At 37.2% G+C, this 21,986-nt stretch overlaps 4 protein-coding genes across 11 annotated transcripts; 1 reads left to right on the forward strand and 3 right to left on the reverse strand.

The window, feature by feature from the left end:
* Positions 1-444: 444 nt before the first annotated feature.
* LOC111467784 (60S ribosomal protein L30) lies at positions 445-2,114 on the reverse strand. Its single transcript, XM_023112857.1, has 5 exons — positions 1,994-2,114; positions 1,724-1,829; positions 1,179-1,280; positions 781-849; positions 445-694 (listed from the first exon to the last, which is right to left on the reverse strand). The coding sequence occupies exons 1-5, from the start codon at positions 2,012-2,014 to the stop codon at positions 654-656; spliced, it is 339 nt and encodes a 112-aa protein (XP_022968625.1). The 5' UTR covers positions 2,015-2,114; the 3' UTR covers positions 445-653.
* A 2,021-nt stretch (positions 2,115-4,135) lies between these two features.
* Positions 4,136-12,356, forward strand: LOC111466394 (serrate RNA effector molecule-like). Of its 3 annotated transcripts, none has more exons than XR_002714375.1 (13): positions 4,136-4,713; positions 5,467-5,579; positions 6,420-6,477; positions 8,087-8,161; positions 8,272-8,346; positions 8,423-8,470; positions 8,640-8,708; positions 8,796-9,599; positions 9,678-9,726; positions 10,717-10,991; positions 11,068-11,250; positions 11,647-11,828; positions 11,968-12,356. XR_002714375.1 is itself a non-coding variant. In XM_023111030.1 (12 exons), exons 1-12 carry the CDS (start codon positions 4,244-4,246, stop codon positions 11,705-11,707), a joined length of 2,280 nt encoding a protein of 759 aa, XP_022966798.1. In that variant the 5' UTR covers positions 4,136-4,243; the 3' UTR covers positions 11,708-12,356. The 3 variants fall into 3 exon arrangements, 1 of the variants encoding a protein (XP_022966798.1); XR_002714376.1 differs by having other exon boundaries at positions 11,647-11,777; XM_023111030.1 differs by having other exon boundaries at positions 11,647-12,356.
* A 930-nt stretch (positions 12,357-13,286) lies between these two features.
* LOC111466306 (protein FAR1-RELATED SEQUENCE 3-like) lies at positions 13,287-19,607 on the reverse strand. Of its 4 annotated transcripts, none has more exons than XM_023110916.1 (7): positions 19,490-19,607; positions 18,629-18,739; positions 15,838-18,178; positions 15,668-15,757; positions 15,377-15,526; positions 14,973-15,089; positions 13,287-14,023 (listed from the first exon to the last, which is right to left on the reverse strand). In XM_023110916.1, the coding sequence occupies exons 3-7, from the start codon at positions 18,073-18,075 to the stop codon at positions 13,976-13,978; spliced, it is 2,643 nt and encodes an 880-aa protein (XP_022966684.1). In that variant the 5' UTR covers positions 18,076-18,178; positions 18,629-18,739; positions 19,490-19,607; the 3' UTR covers positions 13,287-13,975. The 4 variants fall into 4 exon arrangements, with proteins under 4 accessions (XP_022966684.1, XP_022966690.1, XP_022966693.1 ...); XM_023110922.1 differs by having other exon boundaries at positions 18,629-18,764; XM_023110925.1 differs by lacking the exon at positions 18,629-18,739 and having other exon boundaries at positions 19,495-19,607.
* Positions 19,608-20,513: 906 nt separating this feature from the next.
* On the reverse strand, positions 20,514-21,632 carry LOC111467682. 3 transcript variants are annotated; one of them, XM_023112678.1, is made up of 3 exons: positions 21,309-21,632; positions 20,980-21,226; positions 20,514-20,578 (listed from the first exon to the last, which is right to left on the reverse strand). In XM_023112678.1, the coding sequence occupies exons 1-2, from the start codon at positions 21,544-21,546 to the stop codon at positions 21,012-21,014; spliced, it is 453 nt and encodes a 150-aa protein (XP_022968446.1). In that variant the 5' UTR covers positions 21,547-21,632; the 3' UTR covers positions 20,514-20,578; positions 20,980-21,011. The 3 variants fall into 3 exon arrangements, with proteins under 3 accessions (XP_022968446.1, XP_022968454.1, XP_022968438.1); XM_023112686.1 differs by lacking the exon at positions 20,514-20,578 and having other exon boundaries at positions 20,828-21,223; XM_023112670.1 differs by lacking the exon at positions 20,514-20,578 and having other exon boundaries at positions 20,828-21,226.
* Positions 21,633-21,986: the final 354 nt, after the last annotated feature.

A 21,986-nucleotide genomic window follows, 5' to 3' on the forward strand; every position in this document is an offset into this window, starting at 1 on the left:
AGGAAATCCCAAAACTTGTGAACATCCTCTTCAAATTTTCATTGCCAAGAAAGTGCTCCAGCCAATGCCATAACTTGAAAGAAGCTTCAAGCCAATTCCATAGAGGCATATCATTGAAAATTAGAATGACCTCAACCTTATGTCTATACAGCTAAAAAAAGAGGCTAAATTCTACACCGACCTTACCGATCAGTCAACACAGGCTCCAAATTTCATATCTAAAGTCATTTCACAGAAATATGAAAGACTAATACGAGATTAGAACCGACAATGTTAATGCCTAACCTCACTTAAGCTAGAGCAATATTGATGCATGGCATAACTATAAAATCAATATGTGATCACAACACATGCTAGTTTGGAATCGCTAAACAGAAATATGAAAGACTACTACAAGATTCAAATCATAATAAAATCAATGATTGGACACAACATGCTGTTTGGAATCAGTTAAGGGTAGTGTGGAACATCAAGATAATATAACAAGTATTCTGGAATAAGATCTGGCATACATAAAAAGTTTATATTGAAACCATTCGATCGATAATAACATGCTTCGCAAGCGGAACACATCACTATGTTCACCCCAAAATTAAATGGATTGAAAAAGAAACTCTGAAACAAAAATCTATGGTCTGAGAGGAAGTTGCAAACTAACTGTCTCCGGGAATGCTCTTGATGATATCAGAGTCGCCTGAAAATAATTCCAAACTCAAGATCAGAACCATTAAGCAGGGAAGTCACCCAAAATTTTAGTTTTGATCAGAGAAAACTGTATACCGGGATCGATAATACTGAGGCAGCATACTCTGTAATACTTTCCACACGCAGTTCCAAGATCTACATTGCCTGACAACATTCAAGAGAGATATTTGCTCACCATGAGTCTTCTGGAAAATCAATTGCATTCCCTAATCAAACTTCTTATGCAGAATAAGAGATGAACCAATAATTAGGATAAGCAATCAAAAAGCTTGGACATAATCGGGATGTGTAGAGACAAATGCCTAAGTCAGGGGAAAGTTCATTCAGAGATCTAACAATTCTACCTCCATTTTACGAAGTTCACAACCAATAATTAGCCAACACATGAGTAGGCAATACATTCTCGTAAACTGAACTTAAAATGCAGTGCCAAAAAACAAGCTGATTCTTAATTAAAAGGGCTAGGAACATACTTCCGTTGTAATGGTGAACCCCAACCTTCGCCAACATCGCATAATACTCGATCTCAGACTTTCGGAGTGGAGGGCAGTTGTTGGCAATGATGATCAGCTTACCTGCAAACAAAAAGAACATAATATATAACCTCGTATGAAAAGGCTTAAACAAAAGATGGATAACAAATAAGACACTACGAATCACTTTACTTCTCAAAGAATAATACGTGAACGTAGTAATGTCAATCAAGGGGATACCAACCTTAGTAACTCGAATAAACTATTAGATGAAGGATTAGGCCAATGACAATAAAAAATAAATAAATAAAACTTGTCAATGCTTTTAATGCTGTAGGTAACAACCTTTGATTCGAAAGTTTCAGTAATTTCATTGAAAACTATGCCCAACTATAATAAATGGACAGCTGAAAATCAACCAAATGTCAACAGTGAAATAAAAAAAACACCTACTGAACTGGATTAACAACGAACAAACATACACTGAGGCAAAGTCCAGAGATCAGATCAGTAACGCAAATATGAAATCTTAGTGAATAGATTACCTTTAGAGCTCCTCAAGGTCTTGAGAACGGTTTTGTATCCCAAGGTATATTTCCCACTCTTCATGACGAGAGCGAGCCTGTTGTTGATACTCTCATGAGTCTTTTTCTGTGAAATTTTCACAACACAAAAATGTCAGACCTCTCCAAACCAAAAACGGCGGAGGAGAAAAACCTAAATCCGCCGGCTATTTCTTCGTTCGAAACATAGAAACCAGTGCCAGCAATAAGCCAAAGAGGAAGAAATGGGAGGGAAAGGGAAGAGAAACTCACGGTCTTCTTCGCGGCCACCATGGTGGAAGTAGAGAAAGCTGCCGATCGACGCCGAAAGGGTTACAACCAGAAACCCTAATCCAAGAATATATATAGAGCGCCCAACTGTTTTTCCTTTTTCTTTTTTATTAAATGATATTATTCCTTCCCAACTTTCTTTCAATTCTCAGCCTTTACAAATATTTAATTTCTTTTTATTTAATAAATCTCTAGTTATTAGTTATAAATTTTAGTTTCATATTTAATAATTTGTAATTTATTTATACTCTACTTGAGTTATTTAGGTTAATATAAGTTTTTTTTTTTACAATCAAATATTTATACTTATAATATAAAATAAATAAAATTACATTTTAATTGTTTTTTTTTTAGCTTGAGTTATATTTTTATGATTTAATAAATATCAAAGTTTTCATTTTTCTCTTATTTATTTACCTATTTGAAAAGGCTTATAACTTATATTTTAAATATAAATATAGGACGACCTGTACGGACGATTCGTGAATTTCTTGTCAAATGGAAGAATCTCCCTACAGAGGAAACCAGCTGGGAACGCGCCGAAGACCTGAAATCCGCCGCCACCCACATCGCTAGGTTTGAAAGTAGTCGGTTGACGGGGTCGTCAACCAATTAAGTGGGGGAGGATGTCACGGTCATGCTCGTCCAGGGCGTGTTGCCCATGGCCGCATGCCTATGGCAAGCCAAACCCTTGTCATGTCTTTTAATTCTAGTGTTTTTACTTTTGTAGTTCTAGGGCGTATGACGCCTCAAAAATATCATGTCTAGGCCTGCCAGACATGAAATGCCTCAAAATGTACTATAGGGGGATATGACTAGTTGTCAACTTCTCCCTACCCAAGGTTATATATGCTAAGCCGTTGTTATCTCTCTCTTGCTTGCTTATATAACGTCTCTTTCAAAAATCTCTTTTTCTAAAATCTCTCTCTACCCTCGCTTTCCAAAACCTTCTTTTAAAACCGAGGCTAGAGGCTTGATCATACGTCGCTTGGCCGTAGGCGACGCAAGTACAAATTGGCTTAGCTCACTTGTCGTTGGAAAGTGAGTGCCGCACAATCGCTAGTCCGCTACCTTTAAAAGTGCGATTGTGTCAAGAATAAATAAATATATTGATATATTATATAGACACGTGTTCGAGTATATTTGGTCATAGTTGTCATGGAAGTAGTTTATAACATTGCGAGTCTATCTAAATAAGAGTTGATTGATAACTCGAGTCACCTCAAAAGGTCGTTATTGAGTCACCCATAAGATCGTGGTCGCGCAATAATTAAGCCCCTGAGGTTGAGATAGGAAGCAATCTTGCATAACTTACTCTTGCCCTCGAGTATGTCTGCCAGCTAAAAATTAGGTCGTCAGTGACACGAACGACATGTGATTTAGTGTCCATTTCGTTATTGCAACGTAGTTTTTAGAAAACGAAGTTATAGAAAATCTTATAAAATGTTTTGAAATTAAGTGGAGAAAAACAAATGTTATAAGCTAACTGACAATAAAGGATACCGACAACATATGACGCAAGTATAAAAAGTTGATTAATACTCGTACTCTCAATAATAAAAGACATACCGTAAAAGTAATGTAACAAAGAGTATGCACCGGACGACCACGACAATGACATATTTCCAGCTGTCGTCCCCATCAACCAATTTTACCAGAATCAATCAACGCGAGTAGCAATCGAATGTAAGTATTATTCAACGGTTTTTTACGGGTGTCTTTATTAGGGAGTTCCCTTTACAAAAAATTCGTGCACGCTTTTTGAGCCTTCTACTCGTCTCGTCGTCTCGAAGAATATATTTTTTGTGACGGGATCATGTCGCCTTCGTTAACGAATGCATTCTAATTTTATTTTATTATTATTTTATTTTTTTACCGTTGTCGTGGTTTCATCAGTAAAAATGATAATTAAACGAGCACAAACCATTTTAGAGGTTTGTTAAAATTGGAGACGTAAAAAGATGTATTTAGGTAAGAACAGTAAAACGGTAAAAAAAAAAAACCCTGTCCAACGCAACGGGAAAGACCATGCTTACATGGCACATACCGCCAATCATAAAACGCCACGTCATAAAATATAAAGCACAATAAATACACGTATGGGATTAATGTCACACGTTTGTCAGATCAGTGAATGAAACTCCGGACTTTCTCTCCCTCACTTCTCCGACGCTTTGGGTTCGTTTTAGGGTTTCATCCCTTCTTCATCTTCTTTAACTGCTGTGGAAAATCATGGCCGAGGTTATGAACATGGCCGCCCCCGCCACCGCCGCCGACGAGTCGTTGGACCGCCGTCGCGATCGCCAAGAGAAATCGTCTGAGGAGCAACCTCAATCATCTCCGCCGCCGCCTCCGCCTCCGCAGCCAGTTGCTGCTGCTCCTCCTCCTTCAAGAAGACGGGATAGAGATGAGAGAGATAGGAGAGACGATCGGGACGCTGATCGACCTCCGAACCGACGCGGCGATAATTACGATCGTAATCGCTCTCCGCCTTCGCTGCCTCCGAGGGACAGGGATAGAGATAGAGATAGGGATTATAAACGTCGGAACAGTCTTAGTCCTCCACCGCCTTACAGGGATCGTAGACATTCGCCTCCTAGACGGTCTCCTCCGCCACCTTACAAGCGTTCAAGGAGGGACGATGGTGGCTATGATGGAAGAAAGGGAAGCCCTAGAGGAGGTTTCGGGCCTGGCGATAGGAGGTGAGTGAATGGGAAACGGTTTTGATTTGTTGAGCTTAATTGTTGTTGTGGAGATTTGGAGCTGAATTCTCTGCAGTTGAAATTAAAATGACACGGATTTTAGAGTCACATTATAAATGAAAAGCATTTTCCTGTTAGTTTCGGGCCGTGGGATTCTAATTCGGCGATAACCAGGTCCTTCAAACTTGGCATTGCCACTATAGTCTTGCTAAGGTGGGTCTTTGAACCAAGAATTGACGCAGGAAGCCATTTTGAACAAATAATTGAAACTCATCAAGTTCCTTACTCATGCACCGAACGGTTAGGCTCAATATTAAATTGTTCATCTCATATCACAGACAAGAAAAAATACGGGACGAACCATTTCAAAGAATGTTACACCATTTCGTAGAGCATTAATGCTCATCCCATAGTCTTTGCTCTGCTTTTTAGATAGTGAAAGATGTCATTTTGTGTGTCGTATTTTTTCAAGCCCCATCCTCTCTTCACTCCTCACCTCTTCTCTAATGCAAGAGCTTAACTTTTGACGGGCTTAGTTATACTTTCTGTCGCAATGGACGCCTCTGCTATACATGTGTGATGCTCCTTAGTTAATGTTCATCCTCTATTTGTGCTCCTGATACTTGCTTCTCCTATTATGATCGTGGGTGATAGCGTATCTGTTTTGGTTCTGTTGACTAATGCTATTTAGCGGCTGTTATTTAAGTATTGATTGTTTTATTTATTTGTTCATCTCTTTTATTTTATCCCAAGGTTTGGTTATGATTATGGTGGGGGATATGAGCGGGAAATGCGTGGCCGGCCTGGATATGTTGATGAAAGATCTCTTGGCCGGTACATTGGTCGTTCATCTGGTGGCTATCAAGGTAGTGTTTCCGTTAAATTATAAAATAAGCCGTCGTGACACTCGGCCTTCTCATGATTATGGTGTAGACTTGTACAAACTTACGGTACATGAAATACTTGAATTGCATTTGTTGCCAATTGGAAATTTTGAGAATTTCACCTTATTATTCGTTGCAAAATATTCTGGCATGATGATATTTGGTTTGGAAAATAAGATATTGTGTAGTGTTTGGACCCATGTCTTCAGCCAATGTCAGCCCTTTTAGCCAATTTATAGAGAGGAGTTTTTCTCATTTTCTTTTCTGGTGCAAGATTATGCCAGGCTCTAGTTTAACTATTAAAGAGAGATTATTGAATGCCTTTGTCCTTTCCCATCTCGTCTAAACGTTATATCATTCTTTTGCCCCCTTTGGTATTTCACATTAAGAACAGTTAGTAGAGCATACTTGCAGACTAACTTGTTATAACACTTTCGTTGAACGATTTTCAGTCTTGTAGCTCCTTACGTTTGTGAGCCAGAATGTATATAAGGGGTCTGTAGTTTGTTCAGAACTTTAAAGGTTAGCTACATCTGGAAATTCATATTTTGAGACCTTTTGCCATCGGCTACTATTTATGGCTTTTGAATTCGAACTGCAGCATCTTCTTGCTTCTAAGCTCTCAATTTTGTATTTGTTGTATGGATAATATTGTCAGTTTTTCTTTCTTTGTTTAACAATTTGTCAAATGTTTCCAGATATTTTTTGTCTTTGGTACTTGCAAACATTTTGTTTGAATCAGTGCCCATATGTGGATGGCCAATATTATAGAATTGGTATTCCCGATCTATTTTCTTATTTTCTTTAAGCTGTCTTCTGCAGATTGGGATTCTAATCGTGGTGGGCATGGCGATCCATTCATTGCAGGAGCTGGCCCAAGGTTAGCATTCAGTGACAACCCAGTTGTACGGCTCTACTACATAATTGAATGGTCATGTGATATCTGTCTGGATATGCTTGCAGAGGTTTATTGTGTTAGTTTTTGTTGAACATGTGATTTATTTTCTATGCTGCATGACATATCATCGGCAAGTCACAACTAAGCTAGCAGGCTAGGTCTGAAACAAATGATGACAATGGTTATTGCAAATTGCAATGGGTGGATTGTTAATGACATGAAAAACGTAGAGTGCAAAATCCTGAATTAATTGATAGTGATCCTGCTCTTGGAAAGAGAAAATGATGGGGGCTTTTCTTTCTGCAGCTTTGTGGTAGGAAAAATACGTTTCCCCGCCTGCTCTTTCTAGTTTATGTTGTTTCCAAGTCAAATAATCGACTTTATTAAGAAATCGAACTTGCAAGAATCTAGATTGTGCTATACATTGTGATGAGGCAGCAAGTACTGAAAAGGAAACCATGTTTTGGGTTATTGTTCTTTTTCTTCCGAGATGGATGGTTATGTGTTTTAAATCTAAATTATCGTGCTATTTTTCATATATACTTTTTTCAAAGATGCACATGTACCTTTTATAATACATAAAGGCTTAAGTAAAACCCTAGATACTTGGTAACAATAAATCTAAATAATTCCCCAGATATTAGGTAACAATACAAATAAATTAGGGAGGTCAACTCCCTCCCTTATCTCATGAGATCACTCAAATCTCTCTTAATCTAAGGCTAGAAAAATCAAGGTCATTCCTTCAATACTCTCCCTCTAGTTGAGGAACAAATATCATCCATTCCCAGCTTGGATACTAACTTATGAAACGTTAAGCTGTGTCGTCCTTTTGTTAGTATATTTGTAACTGTGAGGGCACAAACTTTTGCTCTCACTCACTGTGCTTCCCCTTGAATATTCTTTGATTTCTTTCAAGCAAAAGTTTCAAATGATACCAAAGAAAGTTGGGTTTCTTGTATGTGCCTAGCTAAGGGTTATAGTTTTCTAATCTTGTTTCTAAACTTTTATCATAATTATGATCATGATTTGTAATAGACAATAATTTTGTTCATATTATTCTTAAATATTGTTGTGTGTTGATTTCACATTACCTTTATTTCGTTGTGTTCTATTTAATTGAATCGTATAATTTCTCTAAAAAAAATGTCATTGAATAATGTGTCAAACTTCCAGCGTCACTAATTATTTGACAATTAGCTAAAATTTTTAAACTTGTGGCCATACAAGAACTTGAGTCTATAACTCCCTTTAGCAGAAGGTTGTTGTAGTAAATATGGTGCTTTCTTTTGGATGGGAAAGGGGTCCAAGGTACTTCCAGAACCCTTGGAACGGTATTTTTGAGTAGCTTCCTTTCTTTTCCCAATTTGTTTGTCGTTTGGTGGGGGATGAGAGGGACTTTTCTTTGGGGAGGATAGGTATTTGTTTTTATTTTCCTTGTTTGTGTTTATCCTCGATGAAGAACCCCATTGTTAAATTTTACAAGAAATGTATTTATTCATTTTCTTGCTTTGCCTGCCGACCTAACTCCACCTTTTTAACATTATTTTCAATCCAATGTTGATAATTTATTTATTTATTTTTATTTCAGAGAAGGTTTGATGACATACAAGCAATTTATTCAAGAGCTTGAAGATGATATACTTCCTGCTGAAGCAGAACGCAGGTATGTTCTAAATGGTCTTTTGGGTTTTTATTTATTTATTTATTTTTATATTTAATTGTACGAGTCTGGCTCTTTTTACTTTTATGCAACACCTTTGGTTTTGTTTTCAGATATCAAGAATACAAGTCAGAATATATTACAACTCAGAAACAAGCCTTTTTTGATTCTCATAAAGATGAAGAATGGTACTTCTTGTCTTTGATATCTGAAATTCGTCTCCATTTCCTATTTCCCCTAATAAATCTCGTTTTTTCTATTTAGGTTGAGAGATAAATATCATCCTACCAACCTAGTTACTGTCATCGAAAGGTGTTTTTCTCATCATCTTCCTCAAAAGTTGGAGTTCTTGTAGCTGTGGTTAATTTCTTCACATTTTTTATTATCTTTAAATTATTGGACATGAAATCGGCTATTTTATTTTATTTTTCTGAACTTTTTTTTTGTGTGATTGATTCTAATATTTGGTTGGTGGGTTAAGGAGGAATGAACTTGCACAAAGAACTGCTAAGGACTTTTTGCTTGATCTGCAAAGTGGAACACTGGAGCTGTAAGATTGGACTTTCCACAATTATTTTTGCGTTCAGAAAATTTCAACTGTGATGGCAAATCAATGCTGTTCTATTTTATGACGCAGAGGTCCTGGGATCAACGTAGCAGCTACAAATAAATCCGGGCAGACTAGTGAACCAAATTCAGATGATGAAGGAGACAATGATGGCAAAAGGAGGCGTCATGGTAGAGGACCAGCCAAAGAATTGGATCTTCTTTCTGCTGCTCCTAAAGCCCACCCTGTTAGTTCGGAACCAAGACGGATTCAAATTGACATTGAACAAGCTCAGGCTCTTGTTCGTAAACTTGATGCTGAAAAGGGAATAGAAGAAAATATTTTGTGTGGTTCTGATAGTGCCAAACTAGGCCGGGACAAAACGCATGGTGGCTCCTCCGGCATAGTCATAATCATACGAGGGTTAACGACTGTCAAAGGCTTGGAGGGTGTTGAGCTACTTGACACGCTTCTCACATATCTTTGGCGCATCCATGGCTTAGATTACTATGGAATTGTTGAGACAAGAGAAGCTAAGGGTCTTCGTCATGTAAGAGAAGAGGGAAAGACCTCTAACATGGCTGGTGGTGCAGATGAGTGGGAGAAGAAACTTGACTTGCGTTGGCAAGAGAGATTGAGAGGTCAAGATCCGTTGGAAGCAATGACTGCCAAGGATAAAATAGAGGCTGCTGCTTTTGAAGCTTTTGATCCATATGTTCGTAAGATAAGAGATGAAAAATATGGTTGGAAGTATGGCTGTGGAGCCAAGGGCTGTACTAAGCTGTTTCATGCCCCTGAGTTTGTGCACAAGCATCTTAACTTGAAACACCCAGAGCTTGTGATGGAGCTGACTTCAAAAGTGCGTGAAGAGTTGTATTTCCAAAATTACATGAAGTAAGTGAATCTTCTGATAGCAATTCTCCCTCACTGTTGATGGAATTTGTCATTGACTAATACCTTAATCCTTCACAGTGATCCAGATGCTCCTGGAGGGACACCTGTTATGCAACAATCACTTCCGGTATGTTCATTATATGTGCATTGGCTGTGATAACACATTAAATACCAATGAATAGTAAATAACCTCATTTTATGATTGATGTTTCCGCGGTCATTTCATTCTAACAGGTAATTTTTCATTAATGAGGACGGGTGGTGTGTCTAGGATTTTGTTATGCCTAGTATGTAGAGTGTGAAGTGTTTTTCATTTTTTGTATTGACAATACAAGTATGGGTGCAGATTTTATTTTTTATTTTTTTGCTTTCCTTTTTCTTCTTTTACTCAAACTTAGCTATTATCCTGTTAGGATAAAGAATATTTTTCCGTGCCCTCCTATTGTTTTTTAAGAGAAATTTACTTTTTTTGGCTCTTCAGTTTTGACGATGGTTTCTATTTGGTCCTTACGTTTTAAAATGTTATACTTTTACCCCTGGATTTTGAGTTTAGTTTTCAATTGGTTCTTTCAAAATGTTACATTTTTACCATGGAGTTTTACTTTTAGTTTCCATTTGGTCCCTCCATGTTTCAAGATTTTACCCATTTACACCCGCAGTAATGCTCAGTTCTGATCTTTTATGTTACTTTTCTACTAATTAACTTAATTTTTTAAAATGAGTTATAATTAAATTAATCAATAGGCTATTAAAATTAATTAAAAAAGTCTAAACATATTATTTAAAGTAATTAGTGAAAAGTCAATGCCAAAGACCAAAAGTAAGCATTAATAATGAAAACTGAAGGGTAAAAATGTACCATCCTAAAACTTTGGGACTAAATGGAAATTGAACTCAAAACTCAAGGGTAAGAATGTAACATTTTATATTCTAGGGACCAAATTGAAACTACAATTTGGTCCCTAGAATATAAAATGTAACATTTTGAAGCCTAGAGTCTAATTGCAAACTATACTCAAAACTTAGGGTCCAAAATGGTATTTTCCCCGTTTATTATTGCTAGAGTATGCATTGTGTTAAAAGTTTTAATCCATCAAGAGACAATTATCTCATGCAGAAGGACAAGCCACAGAGACGTAGGATGAATTTAGATGGTCGGCTGAAGGATGGTAGAGGCAATCGCAGGGACCGTGAAAGTTGGGCCAATGGGGTTGACAGACTTGATAGATCTGAGAACCCACAATCAAGTGATTTTCAATCAACAAATGATGGTGCGGATGGTGGAAACCTTGATGATCCTATGTTTGATACTTTTGGAGGCCAAGGCAGACATGTTGCTCCTTTTGCCTCTGAAATGCCACCACCAGTGCTTATGCCGGTTCCTGGTGCTGGGTATGTTGGTTTTAACTGCTCAGCGTTTTTGTGCCTTTTGTGTTCCTGGTGATCTTACAGCTCATGTTTATCGCAGTCCATTAGGACCTTTTGTCCCTGCTCCACCTGAAGTTGCAATGAGAATGTTGCGGGAACAAGGAGGTCCACCTCCGTTTGAGGGTGGTGGTAGAAATGGAAGGCCAGGATCTCAATTAGGTGGATCTGCTCCAATTCTTGCCCTATCTCCAGGTTTTCGACAGGATCCACGTCGAATACGGAGGTATAACTTCTGTACAGATTTTAACTGCTCTATTTGTTTTTTCTTCTCCTTCATAATGTTTCTTTCTTAGACTTGACTTTGTTGTATTCAGGCAAGGAATATTGGTTTATAGTCGTAGGAGATCAGTAAAACTTTTTTGGTTTTTTCCCTTGCTGCGAGCTATGTTCTTCATACTAATTCTGAATCAGGATATGATAACAACATAACTCTTCCGAAACTTTAGGGTTTTATAATTACATATAGAAACTAGACAACCAACTGACGCCTTAATCAGGCTGCGAAGTGCACAAATATTTTACATTTCTCCAAAACATGCTTCTTTTCGATTCAAATTTATTTGCAGGATCGAGAAAGTTAATGCATTTTGTTGTATAGCTAACAGTAAATATCATGCAGTTATCAAGACCTAGATGCACCCGAGGACGAAGTCACCGTAATAGATTATAGAAGCTTGTAGATATATTTGGCATCGGTGAAGTTTAGAGGTCACTCATGTTTCCGAAGGGGGGGATGCAACTACAGAACTGATACGAATTTCAGACTGGTCACTGTATGACATTCTTCTTGTTGCTGAAGAGGTTTGCTTTGTTTCACCCTATAATGAGTTTGATCACATTCTGGCTGTGGGCAAGTTCAAATACCACCTTAATGGGGAATTGTGCATTCGTCTAACTGTTTTTCTTTTTTCCTTTCTGTGTCCATTCTCTGTATTCTTAGTGAAGAATGAACTCGACCCGAAGGCAAGAGATGATGTTAATGACCGAAAGATGTACCCATCTTTCGAATCGTCGAACATAATTCTTCTGCAGTTAGGAGTGTGCATCCCTTTTTATTTTTCATTTTTGGTTAGAGTCGATTTTGGTCAAGCAAGAACTATTAATAAAATTGTGGATATCAAATCTGTTTTATGAACTTTCTAACTACAGTACAAAGATTGTAATGATAGGATGATCTATTGCTATTTATATTGAGAAAGGATATCCAATTCCCAGGCAGCAGCCCCCCAATATGGGGATGACATGTATGATGAGTAGAAGAAGACTAGAACAGGGGTAGTTGTCCTTAGGTTCTTTCTATTATAAAGTTGTTTCAGATTGTGTTTTGAATTTTCTTTTCCTATGTTGGTCGATTAATATGTTAATTTTGTTTGTGTTTTTTCTTTTTCTTATTGTGTCAATGCCAATGGTAATTACAAAAAGTGAAAATGTTATCATTTGAATGTCCAAATATCCTTCGTTTGAATTTCTTTTTAATGATTTCATTGAAAAAAGTCCAAGGGTGACATTGCTTGTCCAAGGCATGTTTTGCTCATGGCTGCATGCTTGTGACACGATGTCAAGGTTACGCCTGGTTGATATGAAATGCTTCAAAATGTACTATAGGGAATATGACTAGTTGTAACTTCTAGCCTGATAGACATGAAATGTTTCAAAATGTACTATAGGGAATACGACTAGTTGTCAATTTCTCTTTGCCCGATAGTTATATGCAGTAAGTTGTTGTCTTTTGGTTACATTCCCATATAACACCAATTTCTCTCTCTTACTGACAAAACTCTTTCCAAAACCTCTCGCTTTATAAAATACTCTTGAAATCAAGACTCGAGGTTTCTATTCACGTTGCTCGACTGTAGGCAATGTAACTCAAGTAAGATTGACCTACAAGAGTGGGTGCACAATTGCCTTTGTCAAATTCGTGCCTAGAAACCGCGATTGTGACACCATGAATCTTAAGTTCAAGTTTTTATTAAAACTTCATATCTTAAAAAATATATATATATATTACACAAGATTTTATTGTTCTTAAATGTGGCTAAGGAACAATATTGAAATTTAAATAACGTTAGAATTTCATTTTCATTGTTAAATAAAAAGTCTCTATAGTTGGAAGAAAACAAACGTTTATTTTTTTCCCTTTTTTATGGTTATGAATGTAAATTTTATTCGTTCTTGTTTTAAGTGAATCAAATGATTCTGCCTCTAAAATGTGTGTATCAATATCAACCTCTGCCTTAATGAGACAGAAAAAAATCAGTGTGAACAAAAGGTTATTGACCTAACAAGGAAATGATAATAAGATAACACAGCAATTGTAGTCTTATTTTCACATTTGAGCAGAAATATCAATGAGACCCTTATGTACACAGTACATGGTGACCCTCTTTGCACAAGTAACAACACAGGGAGGGGGGGCATACCTTTGTTAGCGACTCGGGTGAGTATCAGATTCTTCGAATTTGGATTGTGGCCATCTCCATTTTCATCCTTCCTCAGCAGAAAGCAAGCAAGCTGAAATCTCAGACTCGGTTTCACGGAAAGCGGGGCAGTCAGAAGTTGAGCAGCTTCAATGACAGTCCTTTCACTTCTATAACAGCAGCAGCCGAAATTCTGAGGTTGCCAGCAATCTCCGAGCATATAATTAGGAGATGAGAAGAAAACAAGCATTAATTAATGGAGCTACTCTATTCCTGGAGGCATCATACCATATGGTCCTTGCCTGACCCTAACAAGATGACCCTTAGGACCATTGGATGCTTGAATCTAGTGTTATATGTACATCTATAGAGGGAAATGTGGCTAGCCTAAACTAAAGAGAAAAGTGGGATCATCCAAACATTCTCGAATCTCGACAGACTAGCAAGCATTTTGTAGTCTTCTACGTTGGCAGGCTCCAGAAATAAATGACTTAACGTGCCGTGAGGTCCTCGAGCAGGTGTCTGAGGTCCTTACTTCCGTTGCTTTTTTGGTAGAGGTGGTTCTGACTGAGTTTCAGCCTGCCCAAATAAGTTTTGATACAAATAAGAACAGATAAAGTACAATTCAGACGTCCAAAAGTTGTGAATAGCTCATTTCAAGATATACCGGACAGCAGTCTAATAACCCCTCTTTTCATACCTATCATCTTACAAATTTTCAAACTAAATGTTGTGAGTTCAAATGGTTGTATAATGATGTAACCACCCAAGTCCACCGCTAGCAGATATTGTCTTCTTTGAGCTTTTCCTTTCAGACTTCTTCTCAAGGTTTTTAAAACGCGCTAGGAAGAGGTTTCCACACCCTTCTAAAAAATGTTTCGTTCTCCTCCCCAAATGATGTGGGATCTTACAATGAATTGTGAGATCCCACATCAACTAGGAAGGGGAACAACATCGATTGGAGAGGGGAACAAGTGTCAGTGAGGACGCTAGGTCCCGCGGGGGGGAGTCCAAAGAGGACAATATCTGTTAGCAGTGGGCTTGGGCCGTTACAAATAAAATTAGTGGAGGTTGTGTAACACACCTAGAAATTCATCGATATTTAAAAAAAAAAAACGATTTTTTTTCAGAAAAACCTTAATAGGAAAAAGATTGTTCTTTATTATTTCATATTTGCATAACACTTCTTACAACTAGAGATTGGACTGAAAGAAACTTTTAATCTAGTCTAGCAGTAAGAATAAGGGTAAACTGGCAAAAGAGAAGATCCAAAGTCAACTTTTAAGACACTCTTGGAAAATGAATTTACCAAGAAGGTTAGCAAGCTAGATACTCGTTTAGCTACGTACGTGTTCACAAGCAATATACTCCGAATAGGTAACCAACACCCAACAATTCATTGATGAAGTTTTCTACTTATATATATGTGCCAAAAAATTCAGAAAAAACGGATGTTATGATAGTTTGAACACTAGCAACCAAAAGGAAAGGAAAACAAAAAGAAAAGGTTTAGGCCAAAAGTACTCACAGTATTTGAAAGCTGCTCACGGATGTATGCCATTGACCTCAGCATCGCACCTAGTGTATCTCTAGAGACCTGAAACTTAACCTCAGACTCTCCAGAAGTTGTCTCAGTATCTTGAAGCTGAGATGAAGTAAATTTCAGAATATGTATTTACAAGTAAAATAATAATGCATATAATATAATGTGTATGGCATACATAAAGGGTCTCCAGAACTCTTAAGTGTCATGTTAACAACCTATGTTCATGAATAAATAAACCAGTTATTCTCCATGCTTCTAATTCTCAAATATGGATCTATTGATAAGAACAAGAGACCATTTAGTGTTCTCATTACTAGAACCTAACAGCCCAAGTGAGACGTAAAAATCAGGTAAATCTAAATAATTGGATGCATTTAGTATCGAACCTTCAAGTTGATGACAGCAACCTTGTTTGCTGGCGTCGAGAGCTGTTCGCTAATGTATGCCATAGACCTCAACATTGGTTCGAGTGAAACCCTTGAGAGTTGAAACTTCACTTCCGATTCAGCAGACGGACTCTTGCTGTAGTCTTGCAGCTACAAAAGGTAATAAAGAAGCTTATTAGTTCTAGGTCAAACAAATGAGATCAGAACAACCAACCTAAAGAAATCATAACTTCTTGAAAGCTCTTTGAAAGCACAGTCCAGGAAAAGGAAATCATATGTTTCTTTTAGCACCTTCAGGTTGATAACAGCAACTCTATTTCCTGTGGTCGAATTTTTATTCTCCATCACCCATGTCATTGATTTCAGATAAGGAAGAACAGCCTAAACCAAAGGACAATGTTAGAAACTTTTACTCGTTCACATTTCTAAGCCAAGAAATAAGCAGAAACTAAATAAACAACCATGTGGTCAGGAGGATTATCATCTCGGTGAAGGGTCACAGGAGATATATGTGGGTAATTCAAATCAGTGATGGATTGAACAGGAGCACCAGCATTGTTAAGATTAAATCGTCTCATAACTTCATCTTGACGAGGCCACAGCAGTGGGGTCGTATCTGATGCTGAAGCTGAGGTCTTCCTCTCATCATAGCTAGCCCCACTAACCTGTGAGCTAGGAGGCGCAACTTTTGCAACATTCTTCTTGATGATTGCTACTTTTTTTCCAGCTTCTTTAAGTGCAGTTATGGCAACAGTATAGGTTTCTGGAGCAGTTGCTCCTTCCTCCGCAAACCTGATTGCTTCTCGGCATAAACTATTGTACCTTGATGATAAAGACTCCTGTCCATGTAACTCAATAGCACGTTCATCCGATCCAAGTCCACTCCTTGCATTTCTTGTCCATCTTTTCAAGATGTAATGAGATGGTAATGTAAGTACGTTAGTTACTGTGAAGACGGTTAATACATGTCTGCAAAGAATGCCTGAATACTCAAACATTTGGCAACTACAGTTAGCTTTCATATCTGAGTAATTTAATGTGACAACATATGCCTTCTGGTCATCCTCAAATTTAGCAACCCTAAAAGTGCTAAAAGCTGCATCTCCTTCAATTCGATTAGCAGTATAGACAAAAGTTTCAACAAGCTCCTCTTGAAATTTTGCAAAAATTTTTCTCGTATAAAGATTTGCTGCCTGTTTCTCCATAGGAGATGGTGTTCTCAGTACAGGTGTAGTGCACATTGTATCAAAGTCCGCTTCTATTTCCTTCTCGAACCAGTTTTCTAAAGCTCTTTCATACTGCCTAAAGAACAATGGTAATGTAGTCTGCTGGTTCACATATCCATCCAAAAATGAATCATCATATCCTTGATTCGGAGATATAACAGCAAAAAATGAATCGCGGACATACACAGGAACCCATTGAGCACGTGCATTATATAATGATTGGAGCCAATCATTTTTTGCTAAATTATATTTTTCAATGATACAATTCCAAGCTGACTCAAATTCCTCAATAGTTTCAGTCAAGTTGATACAATTGTAAAGTTCGACTTGGAAATTTGGATGTGTGAGACATACAGAAGCCAACTTCTGCTGACCTTCTCTTAAGACATGCCATTTGCTAATGCAGTGTCGGGCTTCTGGAAACACTTGAGCAACAGCTACATGTATGGCTCTGTCCTGATCAGTGGTAATTGATATAGGCTGACGATCGTTCATTGCTGTTAGAAATGTTTTGAACAACCAAACAAAAGAAGCCTCAGATTCATCAAGCAGTAAAGCACATCCAAATAAAATTGTCTGACCATGATGATTCACTCCAGTGAATGGAGCAAATGGAACTCTAAACTGGTTAACTCTGTACATTGTGTCCAATGTAACTGCATCACCAAAATGACTGTAAGCTGCTCGAGATCTTGCATCTGCCCAAAATACATTAGCCATACGATTATCTTCATCAAGTTGTATGGCATAAAAAAATCCAGGATTCTCAGATTGCATTTTCTTAAAATATTCGAGCATATTCTGAGCATCCCTCCCCAATGTCCTCTTTCGGCGAGCATTCCTGATGGCATAATTCATAGTTGAAGCATTATTAAGTGACCGATTTGCTTCTGCTTGAGATGATGTAGTTCTAACTCCACGATTTTTCTCTGCAGATGCACGGTTGTCATCCATTAATAGAGACATGACACCACTGGGAACGCCTGCAGAACCAGTATACGCTTCAGTCATGGTCTTTGCAGCACCAGCAAAATGCCTGCGAGGCCGTAGATAATGCACCTTACTAGAATTTACTGTAGAATGACTATGTTCCTTTACAAATTTTGTGACAACCCATTTATCCTGATCTTTCAACTCTATCCTAAGCATTGCATCACAACTATCAGCAGATTTCCTTTTTGAACACTCTCTACCACATACAAATTCTCTTGCAATTATAGTTCCATCAGATTTAGAACGACTAAGTTGGCCAATTTTTGAACTAAAACCAAAGCGTCGTGCATACTCATCATAGAAGGTCTTTGTGTCGTCTTCAGATTCAAATTCCATGCCCACATATGGTTCAATGATTCCATCTTCATCGTGAAGTGAAGAATCTTCGACATTGTTAATTTCACCTTCATGAGGGTCAACATCACTGTCATCTACAATTGCAGGATGAGCCATCCCATCAACCTCAACCATTTCATCCATCAAATCCACTGTGTAAAGCCAAGTTATTTATCCAACATGAAACCCAATATAGAAGGGAAAAGCCCATCCATTTTTTTTGCTCCCAATGCAATTTAGATACAATCTGCAACAAATTATCAAACCACAAAATACCATTAGTTCTACGACAACAAAGCTCACAAGAGATAAAACAGGTCAATTGTAAATAATTGATGCAGCCTACTTTTCACCAAACAAGATAACAACCCCCTACGAAAAACCACAATTTGTCCCAAAACCCAAAGATCACTCCCTAAATACTCAGTAACAGAAAGACACAAGAGACTATTCCTAGAAGTTCTATTATAAAACTAGTTAACCACAGCCACATATTCAAATTCCCACGTTCTTCTCCACGTTTCCTGAAAGATGGCGAGGTAGCCAACATTCCAAAAAGAAATTATTGTCCTTAATCCAATGTAACTGCAACAAGCTCCTACAACATACCACCACCAGACCACCAAAAAGCATTTGGAATTAAAAATGTTCCACAAGATAGATAGAAACAACAGTTAAGAAGTGAGTGAAGACGAACGTGATCGAAATATTTGGTTGCCTCCTTGAAAATATTGCATCATTTATCTCATGAATCATAGACACATAAACTGACGTCTCCGATGAATGGAAGCCATTAGAATTGAGATTTCTAGGTACAGCCAGCCACCAAAAAACTGAACCACGTTAGAAACTCCACTGTCTAATAACCAATTGGCCTTAAAAACGAGAGGTCAACATAAAATCAGTAGCAACAATAATGCGATTCCAACCAAAAAACTGATGCAATCTCCCCAAGGCAATAATCATCTTGGAAATGCCAATATCCAACAAGTGCAATCTATAACTGTATGCATACGTCTTCAAATAAAAGTTATTATTTGCTATTAGTACGATACATGTAAAACCACTGATTTAAACATCTAAATACAATAAGTACCTCAATTTATCATGTTCAAACTTCATCTATTCCCACACATTTAACACCAAAATTCCTTGGTAGTAAACAGAAAAGAAAGAAAAATCTATAATTTCGAGACAAAAATCAAGTAATTGAATTCAAAACATTGCAAATAACTACAAAAAAAAAAAAAAAAAAAAAAAAAAAAAAAAAAAAAAAAAAAAAAAAAAAAAAAAGAAAAACAGGACACATTTTTAGCAGATAATTAAACTTTTCATAGCCGAGAAACTTAATACACCGAGATTACCAAAACCAAACCCCATTATAAAGGCATATCTCACCAGGAAACCAAAAACATCATAATTCGAACTACAACCAAATAAAATCAAAGCCCTATAGCATTACAGAGAAACAGAGACGGAAATAAACCCTAGAAACTGAAAGAAATGAGAACTAATTAACAGGAGGAAAATAGATAGGGCGTTGTGGAAGTGGGCGGACCTAACTCGTCATAGTTCTGACGCCGGTGACTAGCGACGCCGACAGTCACGGAGGCTGGTGGCCGTGAAGAGGAGGAGAGGGAAAAACGATGAGAGAGAGAGAGAAAGAGAAGGCGCGATCGAGGACGTTTAGAGAGTAATCCGATGTGCCATCGTGTATTCTAATCCGCTGATAAGCAAATCAGAAGATGACACGTGTAGTCTCTGTGGAAATTTTTTTAGTCCCTATTATGTATATCACAATATCAGAAAAAAAAAATGTAAATTAAACAAAAAAAAAAAAAAATCAAAATTGATTAATAAAAAGTTAATTTTCTATTTTTTTAAGCTAACAAATATATTATGGATAGGATTATAAATCTTAAAACTAATTTTGTGAGACTATAATTAATGTTCTAAAATGTTATAAATTAAAACAAAACCAAATTTAAAAGATAAAATACCAAAATGAGATTTAAATTTAAAATAAATAGATAATTATTTAAATTTTAAATTTTTTAAAAATGCTTAGTGTCGTGGTCATGTTCGCCCGTAACATATTGTTTGTGGTCACATGCTCATTCCAAGCCATTTTACCTTGCCTTCGTACCTCGTTCATTCTAGCTAATTATTAGTTTTTTCTTGTAATTTCATGACCACATGACTCCATGCCACATTTCACGTTCACGCTTTACTCAAATCAATTGTCATCAAAATGTATCATACGAGATTCAATTAGTTGTTAAATCTTCATACTCGAGTATATATGCTAGTTTATAATATTTGATTTCTTAAATGGGTTTGGAAACGTTCTCTAAAATTTCTTTAACCCAATTTTTAAAACCGTTTTCCAAGAACTCGATGGATGCTAAATCTAGGTCATTTGTGTCACCGAGAACCCTGATTGTAATTAGCTGTCTTATTCAATGGTAAGAGAAGATGTCACACAATTATCTCGTGAGTCTCAAAACAGTACTGACAATAAGAACAAATATCACGTGGATTTTGTATCTTACTTTAAACAACTTAATTTTGTTGTGATTGAGCTTATTTGAACCAGGGTAGAGATATTGCCAACCAATTTGTCTTTATTAGCCGCTCGGGTATTAACCTGAAAAGAATCCATTCTAAGCTTATCGATAATCATGCCTAGGAACAAACATTTATTTCCATAATTAAGGAAATGTGGGAGAATTGGCTATACATTTTTCCATTTTCAACCACAAGAGTATTCAAGAATTAAATTTTAGAAAAAATAACGACTATTTTAATTCTGTTTAAAAATTATAATTTGCATATTAGAGAATATAAAATCAATATTTATACACAAAATTCTGAATTCAAAGTTGTTATAATTTTCTTTTTATTGCAAATTTGACCTTAAGGATGAGAGTAATTTCACACACGCCCTCACAAAATTGTAAATTTTATCCCCGCCTAGTTTCAAAAAATTTACACACGTGCGGCAATTCATGGCATGAAAAGCGAAACAGAGAGAAAGTGGAGCGGCACCTTCGAGGCGGCAAGGAAATGGAGCGCCGTCGTCAATAGGCGGTGGAAATCAAAGCCGTTTTGAAGCGTTGAATCTTCCGGAGACAAACAACGGCTCTTTCCAGAACCACATCAACTCTATCCCTCCGCCGCCCGTTCTTGTCTCCCGTTTCCGATTCAGCAATCTCTCTCTGTAATCGGTCCCCGTACACTTTCATTTGTCCTCCTTCCTCCATCTTCCTCCTCTTCCTACAACTACTCGATTCTGCTACAAAACACATGAATCAGTAAACAATCGGAAAAGAAAAAGAAGAAGAAGAGATGGAGCGGAAGGCAGAGCGGGCACTGACCTTGCGAATCAGGAGCGAGAGAGGAAGGCGATCGTCGTCTCGAGGCTTCGACTGCGTTCGGCTGATGAAAAAGCTCTTCCGATTGCGATTGCGATTGAAGAAGTTGGATGAAGGATTTGAGTTCGAGCTTTAGGTATTCGAAACGATTGGGATGAAGTAGTTGGAGAGATTCCAGTTCTGCCTTTGCCTGATCTTCGATCATCCTCTTCCTTGCTTCGCTCCATTCCAAGTCCGTCATTCTCTCTCTGTATTTCTCGTTCTCTCTCTACACTACCATGGAAGTGGAAGGGAAAGGGAATGGAAAGAACAAAGAAGGCGGAAAGTTTTGTGTCTTTTTGCCGGCCGATTTTGGGGTTCTCTAGAAAAATATTATTATAATTAGGGGTGTACATTCACTCAGACAATTTGGACCAACCCAACCCGAACCATAAACGTTAAAGGTTGGGTTGAGTAGGATGAAGATTTAGGGTAGGGTTGGGTTCATTTTTCTGAACCCGAATTGATTCGATTCGATTTCGGATTTTCGAGTTAACTCGACAGAATTTAAATATATACAATATATATAAATACCTTACTATAATGGTTTATAAATTATATATATAAGGATTAAAGATAGATTACTTGTAAATTTTAGTTTAAATATATTTAAACAATGCTTTAAATTTAAATAGACTAAAA

The sequence above is a fragment of the Cucurbita maxima genome, unplaced genomic scaffold, assembly GCF_002738345.1.
Source record: "Cucurbita maxima cultivar Rimu unplaced genomic scaffold, Cmax_1.0 Cma_Scf00002, whole genome shotgun sequence".
Taxonomy (NCBI): Eukaryota; Viridiplantae; Streptophyta; class Magnoliopsida; order Cucurbitales; family Cucurbitaceae; genus Cucurbita; species Cucurbita maxima.